Source organism: Ixodes scapularis, unplaced genomic scaffold (assembly GCF_016920785.2).
Source record: "Ixodes scapularis isolate PalLabHiFi unplaced genomic scaffold, ASM1692078v2 PGA_scaffold3__209_contigs__length_174095766, whole genome shotgun sequence".
In the NCBI taxonomy this organism is placed as follows: Eukaryota; Metazoa; Arthropoda; class Arachnida; order Ixodida; family Ixodidae; genus Ixodes; species Ixodes scapularis.
Window position 1 is genome coordinate 14,627,580 of NW_024609868.1, and position 26,294 is coordinate 14,653,873.

At 41.5% G+C, this 26,294-nt stretch overlaps 3 protein-coding genes across 5 annotated transcripts in view; 1 reads left to right on the forward strand and 2 right to left on the reverse strand.

Annotated features, from left to right (window-relative positions):
* Positions 1-6,170: 6,170 nt before the first annotated feature.
* On the reverse strand, positions 6,171-21,776 carry LOC8027944 (aldo-keto reductase family 1 member B1). Of its 2 annotated transcripts, none has more exons than XM_029991873.4 (11): positions 21,590-21,776; positions 17,515-17,598; positions 15,997-16,164; positions 15,800-15,916; positions 14,945-15,022; positions 14,746-14,862; positions 11,820-11,926; positions 11,619-11,700; positions 7,444-7,527; positions 6,397-6,479; positions 6,171-6,303 (listed from the first exon to the last, which is right to left on the reverse strand). In XM_029991873.4, the coding sequence occupies exons 2-11, from the start codon at positions 17,587-17,589 to the stop codon at positions 6,261-6,263; spliced, it is 954 nt and encodes a 317-aa protein (XP_029847733.2). In that variant the 5' UTR covers positions 17,590-17,598; positions 21,590-21,776; the 3' UTR covers positions 6,171-6,260. The 2 variants fall into 2 exon arrangements, with proteins under 2 accessions (XP_029847733.2, XP_029847734.2); XM_029991874.3 differs by having other exon boundaries at positions 21,412-21,738.
* A 101-nt stretch (positions 21,777-21,877) lies between these two features.
* Positions 21,878-23,773, forward strand: LOC8027945 (dnaJ homolog subfamily C member 12). Of its 2 annotated transcripts, none has more exons than XM_002410008.5 (5): positions 21,878-22,109; positions 22,433-22,511; positions 22,641-22,771; positions 22,863-22,935; positions 23,019-23,773. In XM_002410008.5, the coding sequence occupies exons 1-5, from the start codon at positions 22,017-22,019 to the stop codon at positions 23,114-23,116; spliced, it is 474 nt and encodes a 157-aa protein (XP_002410052.3). In that variant the 5' UTR covers positions 21,878-22,016; the 3' UTR covers positions 23,117-23,773. The 2 variants fall into 2 exon arrangements, with proteins under 2 accessions (XP_002410052.3, XP_040361256.1); XM_040505322.2 differs by having other exon boundaries at positions 21,895-22,109; positions 22,649-22,771.
* A 955-nt stretch (positions 23,774-24,728) lies between these two features.
* LOC8027946 (inhibitor of nuclear factor kappa-B kinase subunit alpha) overlaps positions 24,729-26,294 on the reverse strand; it is a 33,756-nt gene continuing 32,190 nt past the window's right edge. The window contains exon 19 of the mRNA XM_029991870.3: positions 24,729-26,086. Coding sequence (XP_029847730.2) covers positions 26,002-26,086 — 85 coding nt within the window. The 3' untranslated portion in view covers positions 24,729-26,001. The remainder of the gene's footprint in view (positions 26,087-26,294) is intronic.

Here is a 26,294-nt window from a genome sequence, read left to right on the forward strand (position 1 = left end):
ACGTGGAAAGTGACGTGGGTGTTTCTTAAAAAAATGTATATAAGACTATGTTTTTCCATAAATAAATCTTCAGTTGCGAGTGCGCCTTGTGTCGGCGTCTTCTTACCTATAGTCTTTCGGCGCTTGTCTTTTCCCATTATGAACCAACTGGCCCAACTCACCATTTTGTTGCTAAACATATTGCCAGACCAACCGATCGTGCATTCTCTTCGAGTGAACTTGCTGGTTATTATTCGCAAATTTTCTGGTCCATCACGATACCCAGTACTTGTTATTGACAGTGTTTATTTATTTGTCTTTAGCTTAGCTTCAACATTAGTTTCGTCCGATTTACCTTTACCTGCTGCGCCGGTGCAGGTAGTGTAGGGCAGCGTACTTCCGGTCTTGTCTCAATACACATACCGGAAGTGTACACTGCCCTGCACTTTTCTGCACCGGTGCAGGAGGTGCCGTAATCGACGGAACCTTTCGTTGCATGGCCCGTGCCGTGCTGCTACGCGAGCAGGCGGCTTCGTCTTGCTATGGCGCCTGGCAGGGCCGTACCCAGAAAAAAATTTCGGGGGGGGGGGTTTCGGGGACAACGGCGGCCATTTTGAAAGTGTCTATTGTCTTATTTTCGCCTATGAATCATGTGCATCGGTGGCATATAATGGAGAGTTACAGCGAACCGGAGAACCGGTCCCGGTTTGGTACCCGGTAGCCGACCGGCGCCACTGCGCGTGCGCAGAGGTGGAGATTAAAATCGGCTGGCTGCCAGTGCACCGACCAGGGCCGTACCCAGAAAAAAATTTCGGGGAAGGTCAGAACCCCCCCCCCCCCCCCCCCCCCCCTGGTTACGGCCCTGGCGCCTGGCATAGTCTTGCGTCCATGGAGAATAGAAGGGTAGGAGAGGGCATGACGTCGGCCGCGTAGCCTTTACAAGCCAAGCTCCCTTGACGCCTCGCCTTTCTCATTTTCCTCCTTACTCTCCTCACCCACCATGCCAACGTGACCACATCACGTGACCGTAGCTAGCCTTCGTCCAACGTGCCTTCGTCTTGCTGTGGGGTACTAGAATACACCACAGTCTAGACTGCGACCTGATAAAACCTACCGGACGGAGCGCGCGCAAGCCTGCAAGGAGTACTTCTACAATCAACCATCCATCACACACGTGATATGTCACGCGCACCAATTGCCAGAGAGATCTGAGGTCACGCTGGGCACAAAATCGTTTAAACTTTTAATGACTAGGCTTCACCAATATTGCAACGTGCCCCCTCCTAGTACTTCTAACCTCCTTGCTTGCGTCCCATTCGCGTGCTCAGAATGGAAGCTTGTGCGTGTTGGTAAGGCATGATTATTTCGAACGTACAGCGAAAACGACGGGACGGAAGAAAGGAGACAAACAACCGCTGAACTTGCAACTGAAGTCTTAACCACTGTGGTCTTAACCGTCAAGGCGCAGCCTATATATACGATAAAACAAAAGGAAACACACAAAGCCAATAACACCCCACTGAAACACGCAAAATCATCGCGCATGGTGTCGTCATGAGCGCCTTCACGATTAAAACTTCACTTGCAAGCTCAGCGGTTGTTTGTCCCCTTTCTTCCGTCCCGTCTTTTTCGCTGTACGTTCGAAATAATCATTCGCGTGCGTTCCCGCAAGCAGCTTCTATAGTACCGCGGAAACTACGTTAGCAAATAACTGAAGGTGTACTACGTACAGCTCCATTGAGACAATTTTTTTTTTTTTTGACAACAAGAAGGCAGGCATGGATGGATGGATGTTACTGGCTATAGACCTTTGCAAAAATCGTCTTCTGCGCGCTGCCATCTTTGTCTGCTAGGCTGTGCAGCGCCCTCTGAGCATGCGCTGTAGCTCCGTCCTGCTATAATTCAGACGCTGCGCATGCGTCCACGGCTCAGTGACTCAGCATTTTTCGCCCGGGTGATAAGCGATGCAAAGGTCTATACCCTCTGTAGCGGGTGGTAGCTTGCGCCACCTAGCCTAAGTAAGACAAACATTTGATTTGATTTCCCGCGCCCTTCTAAGCCAATTTTCTACCCCCTAACTATCACCAGGTAGTGTGGGATATCACCAGGATGACCTTTGGGGGATCGGGCAAAAAAAATAAAAACATCACCCCCCGCCTCTTCCCCCCGGCGAGGGAGTCGCCAATTTTCCTCTGGTCAGACCTTGTCGGCGTTACCCCCGCACCGGACCCACTGGGAGACAGGGTTGAGACTTTGGGCCGGAGCCACGCGGGAGGGAGTCCCAATTTTCCTCTGTCCCGCCTGTCCCCAGCTGTGCTAGTTAGTTCTGTATCATTCAATTTTCCCTAGATAATTTCCACCAATATTCTAATCTCCTCTTTGTGACTGCAATCCTCTTCTCCTCCGTCCCTCCATCGTCGCCAGCAAACCCCAGGGCCCCGGCCAGATCTGTTACCCCTTCAGGGAGTGCAGGACGAAGCCCCGTGCCCTTTATTACCAAGTGCTCAAGTGTCTCACTCTCATTATGGCAAGCAGCACATAATGTGTCTATCTCCTGAAATTTAGCCCTATACGTCCTCGTCCTCAAAGCCCCCGTTCTCGCCTCGAACAGCAAAGAACTTCCTATTGAGTTGTCAAACACATTTTCCTTTCTTATGTCCTGCTTTCGTGACCTGTACACTGTTAGAGCTGATTTATCCTGCATTCTTTCTTCCCACATTTTCCTCTCTGCCTCTTTCACCCCTTTTTTCACTGAAGTAGTCTGTTCAGCCCCATCACCAGTGTGTAGGTATTTAAATGTAAGCTTTCGGGTTCGGTTTGTCCATTTTGTGTTTAAACTTTTCATGTACAAATATTTGAATACTTTCCGTGCCCACCGCGTATCATCCATTTCGGTCAACCTTTGTTCAAATTTCAACTTGCTAACTGCCTCCCTGCTCTCAAAAGACGACCATCCCATGTCCCCCTGTACTCCCTCATTTGGTGTTTTTCCATGTGCTCCCAGTGCCAGCCTGCCTACGCTTCTTTGTCGAATTTCTAATCCTGATTGAACCTCTGATTTCATGCACAGCACTGCATTGCCAAAAGACAGCCCTGGCACCATCACTCCTTTCCATATACCTCTGACCACTTCATATCTATTATAGTTCCATAGCGCCTTGAGCTTCATAATTGATGAATTTCTTTTCCCTTTTCTAATTATATTCTCCTCATGTTCCTCTAGATATTTCGCTCCCTCATTGAGCCAGACTCCCAGATATTTGTATTTTCCTACTTGGTCTATTTCAATGTCCTGTATCCTCAGGGGTTCCCTCTTTTTGTCGTTAAACACCATTACTCCAGACTTTTCTCTACTAAAACTCATGCCCATTGTGTCCCCTTCCTCTCCACATATTCTAGCTAGTTCCTGTAACACGCGATGTTCATTTTTACGCATCGTAGGGACACAGGGAGATGAGAAAAAGACGGGGGGGGGGGGGGGGGGGGGGGGGAGACAAGGTTTGCTCAACTTATGTTGTTTTTCAACATTCTGGTAACGTTTCAATTCCTTTATATGACTGCGTTTAATAAAAAGTTATTCTGTACGTTAAGGAGTACACTCAGTTTTTTTAATGGAATTGTGCATGGTCAGGACGGTCAGTGCTGAATGATCCGTCACTGTTTATTGTTGGTATTAAAATAATTCCACGCTGAAAATGTTGAAAGAAGGAAAACAGAGTGTGACAATGTGTGTAAAAACAAAAACAAAAAAGGGAACTTTTTTTTTCTTTTTTTTGGGAGGGAGAAACAATTACTGTAATTAGTCAACGAAGAATAACAGTGCCAACCATCTAGTGCTGGGAAACGTACTAGTAAATTTCATGTACTTGTACTTTACTTAAATTATTTTTCTAGTACTTTCCGAGGAAAGTACAACTCCCGAATTCAAAGTACATTCCACAAATTTGGTATAGTTAAATTTGTATGATAAAATGATGCTTTGTCAACTCTGAAAAGAATACTCGGAGGGATGTTCTACCCTCACTAGAAACACGAGCAGACGAACTGCATCGCTCCGTTTGTACTGCGGGCGGCTTTCCCGCAGCATTTCGAACACTCGCTACTCGGTTAGCGCAGGCGAGGAGGTTAAAAGTATTAGGAGAGGACACCCATGGGAGGATTGCTTGCGGAAGCCACCGTCATTTAAACCCCCCGAGTACAAGGCAGTGCAAGCGGCGCGAATTCAGAAGTCGGAGGGGCTTCTGAATTTGGTGCCATAACCGAAAATAACTTATGTAACTCCGATTACCCCTATAACGATATATACCAACTAAAAAAAAACAAAAAAAAAAAAAACACGCTGTTCAGAAGATCGAAAGGGCGCAATGGAAGTTTGTTATAAAGTAATTTACTTTAAAAGTACATTGTATTTATCGTGCCTTACTTTAAGTACATTTCGCCCCGTGTACTTACTACTTTACGTGAAATACAAAGTGTCCCCCTAAAGATCTAGGATTTTTTTTTTTTTTTCTTATTTAAAAGTTACAAGTGATTTTCTGAAAATTTGAATGGGAAAATGGGGGCCATTTTCGGGCCGCCATTTTCCCATTTTAAGAAAAGAAAGAAAACATAACTTTTGAAAAAGATGACGGTTGGTGCTGAACCTTTGGCATCTGAATAATCTGGTACGCCAGATGATAGCTCCATCAGAAATCCACTGTATGCTACATTTGGGCGGAGAATGAACGTTCGGCCAGGCGCACTCCGTTTTTGCAATTAATAAAACCCTGCAATTTTTTTTTTTTTTTGGGGGGGGGGGGGGGGGGGAAGTGGGGAACTTTGCCTCTTATTTTCTTTATACTTTACTTCAATACCTTTTCAGATGCACTTTACCAAAACATTGCAGCTACCGCACAGATTGCACGACATATTACCTGGTGAAATATAAACATTTGAACATAGCAACGAGTTGCGTCTTATACGTGAAAAGCTAGATCGACAAGATGTGCAGTGTCACAGTAGCTAAAAATGAATAACTAAAAACAAACAATATATATATATATATATACTGCAAACTGTACCTCCCACGATGGTCTCCCGTGGTCTTCATCTCCCGTCCACGATGATTCGCCAGATGATAGGTCCATCAGAAATCCACTCAAATTGCCAAGCGTCATAAAGTGAACCTAACACGAGACTCGCATAAAATAACTGTAAAAAAGTCTCAAAGCATTCGCCTCCCGATCAGCATCTTCGCAGCAGCCCGGTGATTTGGCGGGGGAGCCACAAGAGACTCGCACACGCTTACCGACCTAGCGGTGCTACACGGACAGCCGGAGACTCCGCGATCCGAAAACAGAAATGAAGATATCAAGATTTCGCATTTCGCGAACTTTCCGAAAACAACCGCCAGGGAGCGACACACCTCCACTGACTTGAAGGTACCTAGACGAGTACTTACCTAGGGAGAGACTAGAAGAACAAGAGAACCTTCCCTCTGTGGGGAAATTGAGCAGGGAAATTGTCCCTCTAGGACTCAAACTCGCCAACACGACAGATTACGACCATATGGAAGTATCGAATCAATTTGAATTACAAAACATATTAAAAACAAATGGAGAAGAGAAATTTGTGACCAGTACATTCATTTCCAAAGGCAGGATAGAAATTTATACGTTATATAATTGACGAATGACAGTTGCCAATGGCCTGTCCTTTCCAGGGGTTTGTCTAGGATTCACAAGCTGAAGGATGTTATAACATGATAAAACAGCGCGCAGAACACGGAGGAAAAGTACAGGTAAAACAAAAGACATGTTGAAGTATCAACTAGCTCAAACGACTTTACTGAAGGGTGTTAATTTTTTTGTGGACGGTAATGGGGTCCATATAACTACCCTAGGTCCATAACTACAAATCCTATGCAGGTTTTCTTTTTCGGGTGGGGACAGATTCACTTGAACTGGAGGTGTATGTATCCCTTCGCTAAATATGCCACACAATAAGACTGAGCCAGAAATAATAAAGAGGTAATGGAGTCGTTCTGCTACAATGAAAGAGCTTCTCTCATCTCTTTCCGCTTTAGCAGAGCAAATGCTGGAGAGGAGACTACCTCCTTTCCAACGTTCACTCTGCTGAAGTGGAAAGACATGGGAAAAGCTTTCTTAGCCCAATACAAACTACTCAAGGACTCAAAAAAAAAAAAAAAAATGGACAGTAGGAGTAATGTTTTTTATTGACTGAAAGAGAGCACATCATTAATTACATAGTGCATCTTTAACATAAAGTAACCAGCTGATTAATTAAAATTCAATATTGAAAGGATAGTGTTTGTGTTCCTTAGCCCTGCAAAAAAAAAAGGAAAAAGAAAGTTTAATTCACTACCGCATATTTTCCATGGCAAGTGGGTTCAATGTAATATGCATTTTTTAATCTTACCAAGGGAGGAGTAGAAAACGGTGATTCCTGTTAAACTTGTCAATTGCCTTCATCTCCTCAGGGTTGAGCTTGAAATCGAACACCTGCCACGACAGAGAATATGTGAAGCACATGTCATGAAATCATGTAATAAAACAGATATCACCCATTCAAAAGGCTTGCAGGCTTTTCCCATTTTTACGCTACACACTTCTTTACACGACGAGAGGCCAAGGAGGAGGAACCACTGAATCACCAGTAGGGACCTATATTATTGCTCTGAGGAACTAACAATTAAATTTGTTCAGAAAATTCGAAAAGAAATGTAAACAGTATGGTAAACTAGTAATGTCAATGTCTGAAACCAAAAAAAAACAAGTGGTTACATTACCATTACTGTTCAAGGGCCAGTCAATTTGATATACAGTGTTTTTTTCTAGGCTTTACAGATTTGCTTTGAAGAGCAGTGAAAGCTACACTAATGCGGTCTTTACAGGTGATTTATACGGCCAGAAAGATATAATATGAGGGGCCACAGGTCACAGTAAATAAAAAAAATAAAGTAAAATTTGTTGATAAACTTCTCAGTTAGTGAAAACAAACATATCACTTTAGTTAGAAACTAGTGGGCGCCATCAAAAACCACTTGTGTAATGGGTGTAAGGGTGGGAAAATGCAGATGGTCAGAGATGGAAAAACTGCATGAGTGCATTTCTGCACCCCCAGCTTTGATCCTGTCACACAAGTGGTAACTTTAGAGATCCATGCGCTTCACATGCGCTTCTAAAATTTTTCAAATTTATTATTTAGTGGTTTTTGATGATGACCAGCAAGTTTCTGATTGAAACCGTATGTGTATACTTGCTAATCAAAAAATTTTATTTAGGGGCAAATCCTGACGATTAGCCCCCAAATGTCCCCCTGGCCATATAACTCACCTGCACAGACTGCATTAATATAACTTTCATGGCTTTTTTTTTTTTTTTTTAACAAATCCGAAAAGCTTCAAAAAGCACCCTGTATATTTATTGTTAATATCATTCTTCCAAGCTAGTAAATTCTACTTACGTCCAAGTTTGAAACAATCCGCTCCTTTGTGACACTCTTTGGAATCGCAATCACTCCCCGTTCCAGTTGGTAGCGGATCAAAACCTGCATTGTAAGTGGCAACCAGATCAAGAAAATAGCCCATGCATCCTTTACTAAACTTTAAAGAGAAGAAAATTTCTAACAAAAAGACAAATCTGACGTCAAAAATGAATTACTGCATCTTCAGTGACACTTGTGAAATATCATCACTTACAAAACAACTCTGAAGTGGATTGGTACTTAGTTACATAAACTGAACAAGGATTGCTAATGGAGCTTTCCATCTCAAACATCCCGGACTTTGCGCTTGACCATTTTTGATTTTTAAAAGAAAATTCATGGCTTTTTATGTCAAGGTCTTTAACCTTTTCCTAAAATAATTTTCAGCAAAAAAAAATTTTTTTTTTATGGCATTAGTGTAGTTTGAATTTTTAAAATAGGCATAAAACTAGGCATCAATCAAGTAAAAGTAGGATTTTCTTCTAAATGCTTCACAATTTGTTTTGTGAAATATGAATGGCTTTTAGCTTGCTATGCTGGTAATCATAAAATTTTTATTGTTAAGATGTTTTTAATAAATTCAACAAAATGCAAAAAAAATGGAACTTTTCTTAATCTTTTTTTTTTTCATTATCTCTCTGCACCTGGCAATTAAAACTTTTTTTTAGTTGGAAGTCCTGTAGATGTATTACAAATGAAAAAAAATGTTTGAAGCTGTACAACATATTACTTCATAGACAAAAAAAAAAAAATTATTCTAAAGTTATAAAAAATCTGTTTCGCTGCCTAAACAGCTGTCTATTCTACCCCGAGGCAGTTCGAGTAAAAATATGAAGCATAACGGCTTTATAAGAACAGTTCATTGTTTATCATTCCTGAAAGTTTAACCAAAATGATTTTCGTCTAAACCAGGGGTGCACAACATGCGGCCCGCGGGCCGCATCCGGCTCACAGGCACTTCCTGTGCGGTCCGCCGACACAACACTGCGAGATATGCTCAAGATGGCAACCAGTGCGATGATGCCAGATACTGAAAACCTCTCTGCCAGTTAGTAAAAACCTAAGCAGATGCCAATAAACATTTTTTTGTTCCGCGTCATTTTTGAGCGCCTCTTCGCCGCACAACACGCCTCCTGGCACGTTGGTCAAATGACGTTTTAGCGAACATTGAGTTTTCATCGAAAGACGCTTTAGCGAATGGTCAGCTGCAGCGAAGCGGCGTTTACGGACGGAACAGCTGTGGGTTAACAATTTTGTGACAAGCTGCCGCCGCAAGGTTGACATGCGCCGCAGTAATACATTAAAACGTTGATTCGCTCAAATGACTGCTGTTCACTAAATTGTCATCGACTTGTGTGATATAGACCAACCTGATATGAGAGCCGAAAAGCTTTGCACGCACGCAAGGCAATTTCCGGTCGGGACTGTGATTTCCGCAGTGGGTTCTGCACATGTGCATTCTTGATTCGCAATAGCCTCGCGTATAAGGTCACTGGTGACAGCTAAACATGCGTCGCAGTCTGCCGCGGCCGCTTTCACTCGCCCTTCCTTTCGGCCACAATGCAAACAACGGCGGCTGTAGTGCGATAAGTGTATGTGACGCCACTGCATAGCAGGCTCATTGCACCCTTTGTACCCAATGTCAGCTCCCCTCACTCCAAAACTTGATGCCTAATCTGTGCCGCCATCTCCCGTCAGGGACTTCTCTTCAAGAAATGTTATTACGATAGAGCTACATCCATACTGTACTCCGTTTACATTACCATGGACTGCTGTGGACGCTGTGAACAATCCCAGCTAATCAAGCGTTGTGCACGTATCGCATCACCGCGGGTCGCCACTCCCATCTTGAAGCTCACGTGACATTAGTACGGCATCGGATTGGCTAGTGCCGCATAGCGTCCGCTGCGGTTCATCGTAAGGTGAAACGGTTTTGAAAGGAAAGGACCGACTGTAAGGAAGGGCAGGAAAACGAGGAGTATTGTTTCGAATGACCTTACCACTGACTAGTGCGATCGGGAACCTGCCCAAGAAAGAACTTTATTTTTCGTCAGAGTATGGCACTATAACGATGGGATGAAGCAGGTCAATCGGCACAGGCAAGTCCTTCTGCAGTTTGTGCAGATGCTGATGAGTGTAAGTAGGACATTCTTATTATTAAATTTTCTAAACTACGATGATAGCCGTCTTGTTTTTACTCATCCTAATGTTTCACCGGCTCTGTTCAGTTGCAATGACTATGGCATTTCCGCTGAGTGGAATTTTTTTGCTACATCCCACTGGAAGAGTGCTTATGACGGAGTTGAAAAACAGGGAAGCGTTTGGCAGCAAGGGCCAGTCTTCGAAGTCCCTTTCAGAATCAAATTATGACGCCTTATCCTGTTCACCTGGGCTAAAAATAACACTGGAGGTATTACTATTCTCTGGATTCCAAAAGAAATGCTTGCAGAAAAACAAACCCGAATATCTAAATGATTCAGCTCAACGATCCACGTCAAAGGGACACTGAGGTTTCATCACTTCAAGCCAGCATCACCTTCAATGCTATGTGCTGGATTTATGCCCTATTCAAAGACACAAGAATTAGCAGTTGTAAAAACAATTTTAGGCTTGTTCTCCTAATTCAGAAATTTCACCAAAGAAAATCACATTAGCAGAAAAGCCAACAAGGCGTGAACCTTCGTCTGCCGCACGACCAAGAACATAGTGCTGCAGCTATCTGTTCAACAACGTATAGTTCAGGTCGTTTTCATAACACATACTCACAAGGCTTTTATGCTGCTGCTTACGTGTGTCTTGACACTGACAAGAGGGACAAATTGTGGTGTGAAACAAGAGACCTGCTGGTGGATATGCTGCCCCGGCAGCACTAAAAAAACGGCAGATATGACAAGCCGTGCTAGATAACGAGAGGACTCCACCTCATACCATGGAAGCAGAAGCACGCCTTTTCCCATGAATACCTATACGACACCACAGCTTTTCTGTGCCAACCTGTGGTAGACTGTCTGGGTGCAATGTCAACAGTGGCGTACTGGGGCCCTAAACCCGTCAACCACAAACTTGGAGCCAAAAGGTTGCGGAGCACGCCGACTGGACGCCGGCGAAAAAAGCAAAAGTCATCGTCGTGATAGTCCAATCGGTGCGCTTCGTCAACTTCAGCCCCAACTTTGTGTTTGACGAGTTTAGAGCCCCTTTGTGGTGAAGAAGAGCTAAGAAACCAGTCCGGGCTGCGACGTGGGAGCCTCAACTTCAATATTTGTTTTCTGGATTTAGACGAAAATCATTTTGATTAAACTTTCAGAAATGAAAGACAATAAAGTCTTCTTATAAAGCCCGTTACGTTTCATATTGTTACTTCAACCACATTAGGGTAGAATAGACGGCTGTTTAGGCAGCAAAGCAGACTTTCTTACAACTTTAGAATTCCTTTTCTCTGTGAAGTATTTTGTTGTACAGCTTCAAACATTTTTTTCATTTGTAATACACCTACAAGGCTTCTAACAGAAAAAGTTTTAATTGCTAGGTGCAAAGCAATAGTAAAATAAAATGTTTAGACAAAAGCTCAATTTTGGCATTTTGTTGAATTAAAAAAAAATATATCTTAACAAAAATTGCATAATTATTACAACATAGCAAGCTAAAAGCTGTTCAAATTTCATAAAACAAATTGTGAAGCGTTATCGATTCATGCCTAGTTTTACACCCATTTTACAAATTCAAACCACGTTCAGGTCGTATAAAAAAAATTTCGGTGAAAATATTTTAGGAAAAAGTTAAGGACCTTAGGAAAAAAAGCTAAAACTTTAAGAAAACAAAAATCGGAAATGGTCGAGCGCAACGTCTGGGACGTTTGAGATGGAATGACCCTAACATTAAAAGTGTGCATCGTGGAATACAGTGCAAAAGATATAATGGATGAAGAATGAGTTACCAAGTCTCGTCAGTTCTCATTCTTCTTCAGTCACATTTTTTACACTGTTTTCATATTGCATTCGTACCAACTAGCCCTATTTTCCATTGTAATAGAGGTGTTCCTAATTACAGTGAGTGTACACTACTGCAGATGACTATTTATGCAGGCCTAGCTGGTCAGCACGGAGACAGGGTGTAATTGCAGAGAGGTTCGGCATAGAATCCTTGCAACAGGATACCTGAGCTGGAGTTTTTCCGTGAGCTTGAGCTATCTCTTTGATGGCTGGCTCTTCCATCAACGAGGGATCTCCTGGTTTGGCCCTGGATATTAAAGGAACGCCGAGTAAGTGCAATTCTGACGACATAGACGATTAGCACACAGATCAAGAATAGCCTGCAAGTAATCTAATGGTGCTGTAGACGAGGGACTAAAAACTCACCAAGGACGATCGGGAGATCCGAGAGGGCTGTAACCGGTGACCTTGATGTCGAGTTTCTTACAAAATTCGATCAGCTGACTCTGGTTCAAATAAGGGTGACATTCCACCTGAGAAATAAAAGAATTTAATGAACACAGTTACAAATCGAAATTGAGTTCATGTTGGGGGGGTGTTTGTGGCCAAGTCTGCTAGATATTTGATAATCACAGCTTGGAGCATGCAGAGAAAAAGCTGGCGCTGCAGAACTTAGGCGTCATTCCTGGATTTGATCCCTGCCTCTGCCAGTCTACCACGGTAGTAAAATGGACTACAGGAACTTCAAACGGATTGCACATATTGGTTCTTTAACACGTTGCTCCAAGATCTTGTACAGAGGTGGTTGACGACGGTACATTTTGTCCACCGAAATGTCAAAGAAATAACTTACCTGGGTAAGCAGTAAAAAATTAAGAATCTGATTTTGCTACTTAAATCATCAGTCTGCTAAAAAAAAGTGCATCTGACTGGTGCAACAGCTGACATATGAAGGCGGGCATAGACAATTATCTGCAATAACAGACAATCTTTCTGAACCAGGTTTGCGGCGGGGGGGGGGGGCTTTTCAGTGTAGTGTACGATTTTGTTTCTTCTGCTCATAAAACACACTCAATGAACACAAAACCAACAAGATTCTTTGCCGGGCTATACTGAACGTATTTCTGATGGTGGAATCAATTTTTCATACAGTTGAACCTCTTTATGACAAACACTGGTCACGCTTTATTTGGATGAGAGTTCTAGTTATATAACGAAACTGAAACCGTGAAATTTGACGCGCTATCGGTTATAGCGAAGCAATTCCTGCTTTTCTTGCGTTACAAAATACTATGAAGGTTATTAAAAAGTAGAAAAAATGCAAAAAGTAATTTCTGAACGAAAAAGTCCGAAAGTTTAGATCGCCTGATGTGCAAAAATGCGCGCTTCGGGAGGTAGTCCCACCTATGAACCAAGCGAATAACGGCAGTTGCGCCGCTGCTGGCCTCTATGTGAGGCATCAAGAACCAGTGCAGACTAAAGCCGACCGCCAACCACGCCATTTGTAGTGGAGCTGCAAATGGCGACGAAGCGAAAAGCCATCTCTCTGGAGACAGAAGTGAAGGTTTCGAGGACGGTGGACAGTGGTCAGAAAAAAAATGTAGAGCCCATACACTTCACGTGAAGATGAAGGTGAAGATGATCGTCTTCAACAACAAGAGTCTAAGCTCATTACAACAGACCTGGTTACAACAGACATTTGGATATAACATACCAATTTGTAAAGTTCGGTTGGTTTTCCTCTACATACCATCGACTCCATTTCAGATCTGCATACAACATACTCCTTTTACAACAGACCAAACTCTTGGTCAAAATTAAGGACTGTTATAACGAGCTTAGACTACATACAATTTACATATGATTGCAATGAAGACACGTACACGACATCATTGTTTAATTGTCTTTATTTAATTCTTAGTGATCATTGCTTTATGGTCACTTACGGGCAGGTTCTAAACTTAATTTTTCGAGGCACACCTCAAGGACCGTTTTTTCCGATTGAGCCCAAGCCTCTTTATCAGCATCGCGGAAGCGAAAGAAAAGAGGATTAGATCGGTGCGATCTGCCCTCAGCCTCGTCACAACCCACTCTTAGCCAAGGTAAGTCGGTGACCGTAGATGATAACGAGGGATCTGGACCTCACTATCTAATTATGCCAATGAAGGCCGACTCACGCAGGTTGCCCACTCTTTTTATTTATACTTGCCACGACCGATCGGAACGAGAGAGTGCCGTTTAAACAAAAGGTTTTTTGTTAACATGCATTTTTTTCCAGATCCTAGCACATAACAGCTTCGCTGTAAAAAGACATTACTGCGGACTTCGAGCTTGCACCAAGCACGATATCTGCTATCCTGAGTGCAAGGAAGAAGATGGAAGACCAACATGCAAACAACACTGTCAAGACTGACCGAAAGAGTCTTAGGTTTCGCCTCGACCCGGACATGGAAGAGGCTCTGTCCTCATGGTTTAAGGACGTAAGGGTGCGAAATCTGCCGGTGTCTGGTCAGTTTCTTCAAATGAAAGCAATGAGTCTGGCGTGTCTGTTAGGGCATGATGAATTCAGCGCAGTGGCTCCAGGTGAAGAGGCACCAGCCCAAAATCATGTCTTCAAATAAATGGAATAATAGATACAGCTAACGTCGTTTCTAATGTTGCAAGTTGATATCCTCATGTTCCGATTTTTTTTATTATGCTGCTTAATGAAAGGTAAGGACCTCGTGGTCCGCGATAGCGCGTTTTTATATCTTAGTGCTGTGAACTTTCTTGCACGGGCTCAATTGCAGGAACTTTTATAACGAATATTGCATATAGCAAACAAATTTCTGCTCCCGACGCTAGCTCGTTATAACAAGGTTCGACCGTATACGAATGCGAGACCCGAACTACCAAGGAAAAAACAGGCCTCTATTAAGTATGATGTGCTGACGAACAGCGATAAATGATAGCCACCCAGGCCTAGCATGTTTAAGGTCTTAGACAGTAGCTCGAACTGAGGAAGAAGCTATAAACTGTTTCCTGTGTTTCCGATCACTCTCAAAGAATGACATGCAAAATTTTATTCTCGACTTCACCCTTTTCCTTTTTTTTGGTGGCCAGTGATAAGCAAGTAATTCTTTTAATGCACAAAAAAACGGAAAAGATTCTCAGCATTACCGGAAAAAAATATTTTGCAGGTTGCCCTTTAAAAGATCTTTAGGCAATATCATGAAGGTGACATAAAAACTTCATGGTATGCATTATCTGTGAACCCTCTCAATGAATACTACAATAAAATGAATTGCAGAAAGCAGTCAATCCTTAAGAGATTGCTCCGGCTAGGGTCTGAGTAATGAAAGAAAGGAGTCACCTGCAACATCACTGGCTTCACTTTGGCAGCCTTCAAAACGCACATGATTTGCTCGCTGTTGAAGTTGGAGAGGCCAATGTCACGTACCAGGCCTTTTTCGTAGCACTCCTCCATACCCTATTAGCAAGAAAGCCAATGAGTTGTGGCACAAGACACATTCTCAGTTCTGGTTGAAAAGCTTCAGAAACACAGGTCATACCTCCCAAGTTTCAAGGTAGTCCACATCGCTGAACAGAATGTCCCCAGCTTGGTTACGAGGGAAGATCTCGCCTCCTTCCTATAAACAAAACAAATGCACAATTATGCCCAAAATTTGTTAGAAAAATTAGAGGCATCATTTCAAAGTAATACATATGACAGATGCAACAGTAAAAGGTTTAAAATTGCTTTGACTTATGAATACCTCCAAAGCACATTTGAATATTCAAACATGGCATTACCAGTCTTCTTCAAACTATAACCCAGAAGAAACCTACATGCATGCTTGCTTATAACGACTTTATTCCAGCAATTATGCATCTTTCCTTTTCTCAATATGCGACTGTTTTGAATAATTCTTTTCTAGGACGTTTCTAGGACATAGCTGCTGTGTGCTGTTGTATTCCCCCTCTTGCAATAACCTCAAACGAGGTCGCAGTTTGTGTAAATAAATAAAACAATAACTAAAATACTAACGTCTTTGACAAGTTTGAACGTGTTCACTGGGGATCTATGGAATGATAAAGGATCTTTGCACTGTCTTATATTAATTCTGACTGAAAAAATACAAACTTGCAGCACGAAGAAATAGTAAGAATCCGGGTGTTTTTATTTATTTTAGCACCCTCAGAACCCAAAAGTATTATAAAAGGGAGGGGCAAACACAACACAAACAAACAAAATGTAAAATTAAAGCATCATTATTACAAAAAATGCAGTGAAAACAGGAAACATTCAAGGTTTACATCAACAAATATGGTTGCTTATGGCAGTTCGAGATGAATCGACTGATGGTAGTGACACTAAAGATGTGGGAAGGTGGTTCCGTTCGGATGAACGGCAAAGCAGAACTCGCCTGATAACCAAACGGCCAATGCATGAGATAGAGATCCAGGTAGTCAAGACGCAACCTCTTCAGAGAAAGCTGACAGCATTCCAGTACCTTACTTTTGCTGTGGAATGTGTTCCAACACTGAAAAGCAACCAGACTATACTATAGTATGCCACTACATAGAGAAAAAAAAAGTGCCACAAATCAAAACATTTCCATACCTTGCTAGTAACCCAAAGGTCTTTTCTTTCAACAACACCTTCTTTGATTTTCTCTTCAATAGCTCTCCCAATTTCATCTTCATTCTGATAGGCCAGTGCGCAGTCAATATGCCTGTAGCCAGCATCAATTGCAGTCTTGACAGCTTCATACACTTTCCCTGGCTCCGACTGGTAAAATGAAAATGTCATCAGTAAGGGCAATTTCCAATTTTGGTAAACAAAATGTAACACAAATCGGTGGTAATGATGCAAGGGCTTCACATGTGAGGCATAGTAAACCTTTACAGAAGACCATTCCTAACAAACTTGTTACAACAAATAGACTGAACAATGAACTGCTGTGCATTTCAGAGCACTACTGATTTTCAGAACGAGAAGTTCAGATCAGAAGGTGGAAATCTGCACCAAATGTACTCCTAGATTTATGGAGTTCAGAACACACAAGTGAAGGTTTCAAACTACTTGAAATGAGACACTGAGTCTGTAGAACAGGCACAGAATAAAAGGTTCTGTGAATCTGAGGACATGTATGTCTGAACTCCCCCCCTTAAAAAGAAGCACAGTTCTGACATTACGAGACGCATACCCATTTAGGAGCAATTTTGAAACTAACTACTATTGAAGGCAATGACCCCAAAATACAAGTTAGTTTTGTAACTTCTCAAACTCAAAATCTCTCTTGTGATGCACATATGTAGCTAAAAACAACTTTTTTTTTTAAAGAAAAAAAAAGTATTTTGTGACATAAATGTCATATACAGGCACTTAGAAAAAGTCTTCTTTTGGAGTTCAGTGGCTTTTTAAGAGAACCTAAAGAAAAAAATCTTACATGTTTTTCAAAAATAAGCTTGATCTTGGAAAATGTTATTTTTGGTCACCCAACATTTCAAAAGTATTTTTTCCACAAAGTTTCATTTGTTTGCACTACGCAGTTCCAATGCTAGATGAAATGCCTCAGTGCTAGATAAATTAAGACACCTGAACACTTCTGACACTTTTTTCTCCCTATCATTTTTTCAGTATAAATCTGATCTTGGTCAATTTAGTTTCATTCATAACGGGGCTAGTGGAAAGGCTTGGTCTTTGTATTCCACCTAAAATTTATATGACTGCACCTCTGCACATGTTTTTCTACTCTATTAATATCTTCAAATAAAATTTCAAAAGAATGTTATGACTTCATTAAAGAGACAGAAGGCCTGAAATTTGCTGGTTTTTGTAAATTACATTATACAAAAATAATTTTACAGACACACTCTCTCGACATTCTGCTTTGTACCTACTGAAAAAAAAAAAAAAGTTGGATGCTGCTATTATTTTAATGACAGATTGACAAAAGCAATGGCTACAATAATGGCTTGGACGCCATTATTGTAGTCGAGAGACTACAATAATGGCATCCAAGCCACCAGCCCCCCTCTCCTCCACCCCTCCTCTCCCTCCCTCAAAATATTCCTGGATATGCCACTGGCCAGATTGCCTTTTCCTTGTGAGCAAAACTTGAACCAAAAATCTTACCTTCCAAGTTCCAAGGCCAACAACAGGCACCTGCCGCCCGGATGAAAGAGTCACAAATGGAGCCTTGGCTGCCATCCTTCCAGTCTGGTGAAGCAAGACACATTAGATAAATACGGAGAAAACATGAAGGCAAGCCAATGCCAAGCAACCCCGTTCCTCTAGCTACAGATCCCACACTTTCTTTGGATGCTCATATCTGTCCTTGTGATAAGATATAGCTTTGAGGGCACTTATCTGAAGAAACATATTAGCTCACTTCAGTTAGCCCCCTATCAGCACATATGACCCACTTTGTACAACCAATGGACAGGATTGACAGCAGGGTCATTGTCTGTACTGTGCCACTGATTTAGTGAATTGCATAAATTGGTCCCTTGACCCGGACTGTTTTTTGGTGAAGATGTTAACATATGTCTCAGAAATTTTAACAAAAAGAAAATTGAGGAATAACACAGCGTCAAAAAATCAGAGCAGGTGCCCTCCTGCGACGGAGCTGGTAGGATGCGAGCAGACGCCGCGCTCTGTCAAAGCACGGAGTGGCTATGTTAGTTTGCATCTATGCTGATTAAAAATTGATCATTCAATATATATGATGTCTTTAGAAGAGCGGCTACTTAACTCCTTCCCGCATAAACCCCTTTTTTATAAATGTTTCCTAGACGACATATTTATAATTTGGAATAATGGGGAAGATAAGCTCTTTGAATTTATTAATTTTGCCAACAATTTTAATCCACATATTAAATTTATGTATAAATACTCTGATACAGAAATAGAGTTTCTAGATATTAAGGTAAGACTTACTGAAAATGGTTTGAAAACAACCTTATATCGAAAACCTACAGATAGACGTCGATTTCTACATTATAAAAGCTGTCATCCAATACAAAACAAAAAAGGTATACCATACAGTCAAATGCTACGCTTAAGACGCTTATGTTCAGAAGATAAGGATTTTGATATAAAAACTAGAGCACTAGGAGAGGATTTCATTAACCGTGGATACCCCTTACCGCTAATAAATAATTCTATATCAAAAAGTCGAGCGATCTCTCGGAACGCGTGTTTAGTAGAGCGGCCGAAAATAAATAATCATGAATTACGACTAATCTTACCTCACCAATCAAAACTTCCAAACATAAACAATATTCTTAGACGACACATGAATATTTTACACATGGACACAGCTTTAAAGGCAGTTATCCCTCGACCCCCTGGTATAGCGTTCAAGAGACCACGCAATTTATTATATTTATTTAAACAGTCCCGAAACTCCATCGGACGTAGCCTGGTCCCGATTGGTTGCACAAAGTGCAATCATAACCAATCCACTATATGTGACACATAATTATAGCTAACTCTATTCGTAGCACAGCGAATAACTTTAATTGGAAAATAAATGGTACATTTGACTGCAATTCGGAAAATGTTATTTATTTAATTCAATGTAGAAAATGCCAAATTCAATACATAGGAGAAACTAAAACAAGCATAAGAAAACGCATGAATCTACATAAAAGTCATATACGTATACACGTTGCCGGACCGGTTTCCCGTCACTTAAACTCTGCAGGACATAACGGACTTTCTGATTTTAATTTTATTATACTCCAGGGGGGCTTTCGAACCACCAGAGATCGAAAAAATAAAGAATCTGAATTTATCTATAGATTTAATACTTTAGAACCGAAGGGCCTTAACAGTTCGAAAGGATCATTGCCGTCTTTTTTTTATGGACATTTAATTGAGATCTTCTAATCAATACCGTACTGTTGCTTTTTTTTTTTTTTTTTTCTTCTCGCTTCATTGTTTAATGTGACACGAGCAAACGCGTAACATTGGGCCTCTCATTGGCTTCACATGACACCAGGTATAGTTGGGTTATACCCAACCACATGTCCCAAAAACTGGTTTTATGAATAGAATGGCAGTAATAATATTATATTTAATTATTTCCATAGTATTTATTGCATTGGTATCGGGATATATTAAACTTTTAAGCGAGAATTTAGTTGAGTAGGCACCCGCTAAACGGTAAGCATTTTTCCAATTAACTTCTTTTTTCCGGCCGCTTTTTCTTTGATTGAAAGAAAAGGAGAACGAAGTGTTCTCACTTGACTGACGAAGAGCCTACCAGGCCCGAAACGTTTCGTCAATCTCACTTTTTTGGCAACCTCCTCGGCGAACTCCTTTAAGGGCTAATATTTTGTTGAGTATATATATATATATATATATATATGTGTGTGTGTGTGTGTGTGTGTGTTTCCTTTTTTATTGTGTGTGCGATTGCACCAATACCTTAAAACACCACCTGAAAATATTGTCTGGCTATGCAACTGGTGCACACACGCACAGTTATGTTGCAAAGCGCCGCACACTTGTTTTAGCTTCATCGATCGTGCCGATACCGACATTTTCTATCCAAGTGTGGGGGGGAGCGTTGTCTACGCGCAGTGCATAGATAATTCAAAATCCCCACGCGCTAAAGTTATAGGTAAGGCTCCGTGTTTTCGGACAAATCCGAAAAACACCCGCCGGTAAAATTTTTGTCAATTCGGATTTATCCAATAAACTCCGAATTGTTATGTGCCCATGCCATGCCACCCCCCCCCCCCCCCCCCCCCCCCCCCACAAAAGAAGAAAAAGGTTTTTTTACAATTTGAGCAGTGCAGGATCAATGGTCCTGGGAAAATGACACCATAATTATCTTTCAAGCCTCGGACCATTGTCAAAAGGGGATCTTACAGCTTGTCTCGTCAAGCTTGGTTCAGGGAAACAGGTCATCGTACCATTTGTGTCTCCACAAAAGCCACTCTTTTGGTTTCCAGTTTGGGCCATGGGATTTGGGATTAAGAGAAAGGAGAGGGTATGTTTCTTGAGGTGTCAGTGAAAGCTATGGACCATAGAGATTGTATAAAATAGGGAAGAGGGGCAGTTGAAACTTCTCTATTACATCCTCAACCGCTCCACCTCGCGCGGCCGCGGGATAGATTGACGGGCTGACTACGAGCTTCCTTGCGGCTACCTCCGGCAGTTTATTGATTTTAAGGTATCGATGTTTATCAGAGCCACACTTGTGTGCGACTTTTGTCGTGGGACAAATTAGTATTGCCAATGACACCAACGCCAAATTCAGCAGAATAAATCTTAATTGATACAAGCGCGTTTTATTTTTTATCTAGCATACGTTTGCATCCGGTTATTATTTATTATTTTTTAATAGGAAACACTGCGAAATTAATCTACGAACTTCGAAGAATTGGGGATTTACGAAAAATAAACTCCGATAAGCACCGAATTTTTGCTAAAAAATAAACTTCGAAAAACACCCTCCGAATTTCACAAAAAATAAACTCCGAAAACACAGAGCCCTAGTTATAGGCTAGGAATTTGCAGAACAGCTAGAAATTTCTGGTTCCTAAGCGAAAGTTATCGTCATGGCCTTCACACTCTCCTGCACGTGCTTGCACACATAAGCTAGGAAGTAAAGGCCCATTCACACTCTTGCGACCGAGTACGACTGAGAGAGACGAGATCTCTTACAACTTCTTAAATGTTTCTAGAATGAGGGGACACAATTGTGGCGCCATCTATGCGGTGACCCTAGAACTGCATTTCACAAAAGCGAAGGTTTTGCGGGATTTCCGAGGTCAAATGTGCGTAATACCCATAGAAAGGCTCGTTTATAACATTGACAAAAGTTTTTCGAGCCAAAAAAGAAAGGATATTGCGCGAGAAATAAAAACAAAATATGCCGGACCGCCGAGTTTACACTGCTTCCCAATAGATGGCGCCAGTGTGTTCTCTGGTTTAAGAAGTTTTAAGGAACCCAGGTTTAAGAGGTCGCAAGCAGTCGCAAGAGTGTGAACGGGCCTTAAGGAACATGTGATTACTCACCAATACTCCCCAATGAGCGCGAATGCTCAAAGACGTCAACGTGAGAGTGCCGGTTAGAGTAGTGACAGTGAGCCACAACTACAGCAACAACACACGACGACACAACTAACAGGACTTCTGTCACAACACAAAGCCAGACAGAAGCAACGCCGGCAACGCCTCAGTCAGCTTTCCCTACCTCAGTAAATGGCCGGTGACCGTCGGTCGTCTCGTCACGTGGGCACTGTAGAAGAAACCAAGGAAGGTCGAACGTGGGTCGAACCTGTGGGTCGAACCACTGTTGGTCGAACGGTCGAACCTTTGAACCACTTGAAATGACTGAACTGACTGAACCTGGAACTCGCAAACTCGAACCGCTCGAATGGCTCGAACCTGGGAAACTTGAACGACAAAATCCCTTATCTGGGTACTTCCTGGGTACCACCGGTAAGAATGTAGGGACGTAGGTATCACAAGGCTGCAAAAAAGATCCCTAGGTGGTTCGCTGTTCGGTCGTTCGGAACAGTTCGGAAGGTTCGGTCGGTTTGGTTTTGCGTCTGGTACTCAGTTGGCGTATGCCAGATTAATCATATCAGCAGATTTTTTTAAGGTTTTTATTTGAAGTTATGAATACATTTTTTGATGACATACTGAAAGAAACGGACAAAGCAGCCGATGAGGATTATTATAAGATCCTGGGATGCGACGAGCTCTCTACGGTATGTTGTTTTTTTCGGTTTTGATTTTGGGTGAATCGGCACGTTCTTGAATGCACAGTGAATAATATAACAGAAAGGGTTTTCTCTATAGTTCAGTGGGTGTAAACAAACTGTGAGAAAACACCGGTTCTGATGCAAGTTTTATGACTCGCCAAGGTCGAGCGAACTACTGATATCAACAGGTTGTTTTCTCATTGCGCAAAGCGCGCAGTGTATGTACGAACGTTCTTGCGCGGTTTTAGTTTCGATTTATTTTTATAGGATAAAATGTGCGCTCAAAGAAATTTGTACCTATAAATTATTCTTTACTGCTTGTGCTGTAGGACGAACAACTTCAGTGCGAATACAAGGTCAGAGCCCTGGAATTGCACCCTGATAAGAACCCCAATAATTCCGAAGCTGGTAGGTATTTTTTTTTTTTTTTTCCCACAAATACTGTTAACCCGGTTGAGAACTTCGTTTCATGAATCTGATGTGTTTACGCGATGCATAGCGTGCGCCCAGATTCCTATCTGATACAATTCTTATTAGCATTGCAGTTCCAAAAGCTTCAAGCGGCGAAAGATGTGCTGTTGGACTCGGAAAAACGGAGGAAATATGACAAGTGGAGAAAGTCGGGTCTCATGATGCCGTTCCAGCAGTACCTTAATCTCAACATAACGGTATGTTTAATACCTGCGTGGTCACGCAAGCACAGGCAGCAGCAACAATATGTGCTACTTTCTAAATATCACTTACCATTTTCCCCCCTAGTCTTTGCATTGGGTTACAAAGAAGACGAAGGAGCCTATGCTCACGGAGTCTGCTCACCAGTGTTCAACAACAGGTACACAGACTTTAAAAAAGTGTGCACATGATTATTGTAACATTGACAGTGTCGCATCCACTGACGTTATGGTACTTGGACAGGTATGAAGTCGTGCGAGCCACAGGGCTCGCTCTCAAGCTGGAGAAAAGAAGAACCAGCAAGTGAGCTCCTGAAGAAATTCAGGAACTATGAAATCTAAAAATGCCTATTCTTGTGTAGCCTTTAGCAATGTTTTGCGTTACCAGCTGCAGTTCCTGCAACATGCTGCATGATCCTTCACAGGTCTTTCTTGGGTCTGCAAGTTTGTAAAGGGTGTGCAGTGGCGAAAAAGATGCAACCGAGATTTCGGTTGCACCCCAAAAGATCTCTTCCATCCTTTGGTGGAGCGAATTCCTATTGGTTTAGAACATAAAAACCCCAAATTTGATCGATTGTGATACAGACATAATATAAATGTAGCAAAGAAAAAGCGTAAAGAAGAAAAAACGTGCAGCTTTCGCTGTTGGCATATCATGCAGTTAAACGTTATTGTAAAAGTGAAATTAAGAAAAAAACTAGTCTCTTTCTCCGGTGAAACTCAACCGAGAGGTTTCGGGCATAACTTACGATTAGATGTGCAACATTTTCTAATCGATATCAGCAGTATGTTTACAGGCAAGCAGGTGCTCAAATATTTTATGAACCTTTTGAAACCTCCTAAAAATTACTATGTGCCAATTTATGTGGTGGCTTGTTTCGGCTTACATTTTATAACGATCCCTAATACCCAACGGGTAACTGGAAATATAGCTGGAGCGATTAAAACTCGTCTGGTGCTGTGACTTCAAAAAAATTTGATGTAGCAATTTCCAGGGTAGGTCTATCTCAAAGCCAAATACGACTTCCGAGAAGAAATTTCAACTATCCAACGGAATATTGAAGTCGCAGAGCACTGTATCTATACAAGTATGGCAGTTATCAGTTTGAGTTTGTACAAGCAAGTTCTGGAAAAATGTCTTGGGGGAAACCATGTATGAGAAGTATTGTCCATTGTAGTGAACACAAAGTACAGGGAATGAGAATGCAAGGTATGGAAGGCAGCCATCAAAGCTTCTAGCAGGATGAAATATGCTTATATGGGACACTAACTTACTCAGCAAAATGTGGCATTCAGCACTAGCATTGTGAACAAAATGAAAAAAAGTGCCAATGTTGTGTTTGTGCCGTATATCGCTGGTCAGCGCCTTTGTTGTGGTGTCCCCTAATTACTGCATTTACCTCCTTTTGAATAAAGTTACAAAATAGATATCCCATGTATTACTGCAAAAAGCTACACCAAGTACCCTGCAAGTATGTATGCACACTTTACATTTTGGCCTATTACAAAAGAAAAAAAAATATATTGCATAGGAAATTGCCAAGAATTTTTGTGTTGCGATTTTAAAACAAACGGAATCTTTTATACGTGACATGGTATATGTTTTTTCCAGTGTAATGAATATGACATGAAATTCCTATTGTAGCATAAGCAAAGCATTTTCCAAATGTGCAAGAGTAATATAATTTTCTGGGTCTTGTATACCCTTGCCAGGTCCCATCATTTTACATATTGCTGATGTCTCCCTTAGGTGTCAGTATACAAAGTTTTTAATTTGGGAAAGTATTAGCTTTCTTTGAGCATTCAGAGGTAATGAAAAATGTTACAGCATAGCCAGTGTTCTCATTGTGCGTGGGATGCTTTTGCATGACATGTACTTTGCAATGAATCTTACGCATTGCACATATATGGAAAATGTAATTTTTGATGACCCTACTGATAAAGAAACACAGGGTTCATGTTTCCAGCATCCTTTATTTTGAATTAGCCTTTACGTGACAATTTTCTTCACACTTGACAGCATCCCATTCAGTACTATACAGGGTGCCACAAAAAAAAAACTTTACAGGGTTTTTTTTCCCGCAAAAAATAAGGTAGGCATCGCCGAACGCTAATTCTCCGCTCAAAGGTAGTGCTAGAGGTCACAACCAGATGCCAAAGTTTCAGCCCAATCCGATAACTTATTCAAAAGTTATAAGTGATTGTCTGAAAATTTCAATGAGAAAAAGGAGCCCATTTTTGCCTGTTTTCAGTTTCTGGTGCCATAGAGCCCCATGTATTCGATAACTCCGTCGGCCGCCATTTTCCCATTGAAATTTTCAGAAAATCACTTATAACTTTTGGTTAAGTGATCAGATCGGGCTGAAACTTTGGCATCTGGTTGTGACCTCTAGCGCTACCTTTAGGCGCAGAATGAGCGTTTGGCGATGCCTAGATCATTTTTGCAATAAAAAAAAAAAATGTGTATAATTTTTTTTTTTGTGACACCCTGTACATAAGGCAGAAATACTTAATTGTCACAAACTGTCTAGTAAGCATTGCATATACAGCATACACATACAACCTTGGAGCCTCACACTGCACAAATATCTAACCATAATACACATTAAAAAGAGAGGGACAATACAACAATGAAAGAGATGGCTTTACAATACTAAGTACAACTGCTGATATTGTAACAATGCCATTTATTGAGAATGCTCAAATTCTTAGTCAATGTGAAGTACACTAGCAAAGGACCCATACTATGATACAGATGCATCATGATACATATTGGCAGTGTACTTTGCAAATTGTGCAAGCTTAACATGAAGCTTAAACGGCACAAGGAAATCAGCAAGCCAGCTTGCAGACTTGTGCTGTTCATTCTACATTCTATGAAGCAAAATATAGTAACTTTGGCAAAGGAAAGAAGGTTTTGCAGTACAAGCCCTAGCAGCAAGTTCAAACATAGCTGACCAACAGAAAAAGATAAAAAGAAAACTCAGTACTTAACTGCCTTTCAACCTGGCTCGGTTATCATTTCTATATCTTCTATGCCACCCCAAAACTGAAACCATAATCAAACAGCCAACGGTCGATTCCAGAAGATCTCCTAAGAGTAAGGCCATGATAGCTGGATGCCTACGCTAGCACATAGTGTGCTGTACATGGCATGCACATACTGTGCGAAGGACCAAAGCTTATAGTCACATCTGTAATGAAATGGAGTGGCAACTGCAGGTCACTTATGAAATTTTCTCGGTCAGAGTTTCCATTTCTTTCAGAAGGTCACTGCAGTCTTTTTCCCACTGCATTCTTGTCTGTTCAATCCTAAAAAAGAGAATCAAAAGTGTTCAACAAAAGCAGTGCCATCAGCAATATGTCTCTATTGCTACTTCCATGAGGATGAATCATTTAGGAACTATCTTTATTTCTAACTTTCCTCCATCGGATCAAGGTTATCACTTGTATCGTCAATCCTCACAATGCATTGTCTAACATGCTACAAAAACAATTACCATATATAATAACTAAAAAA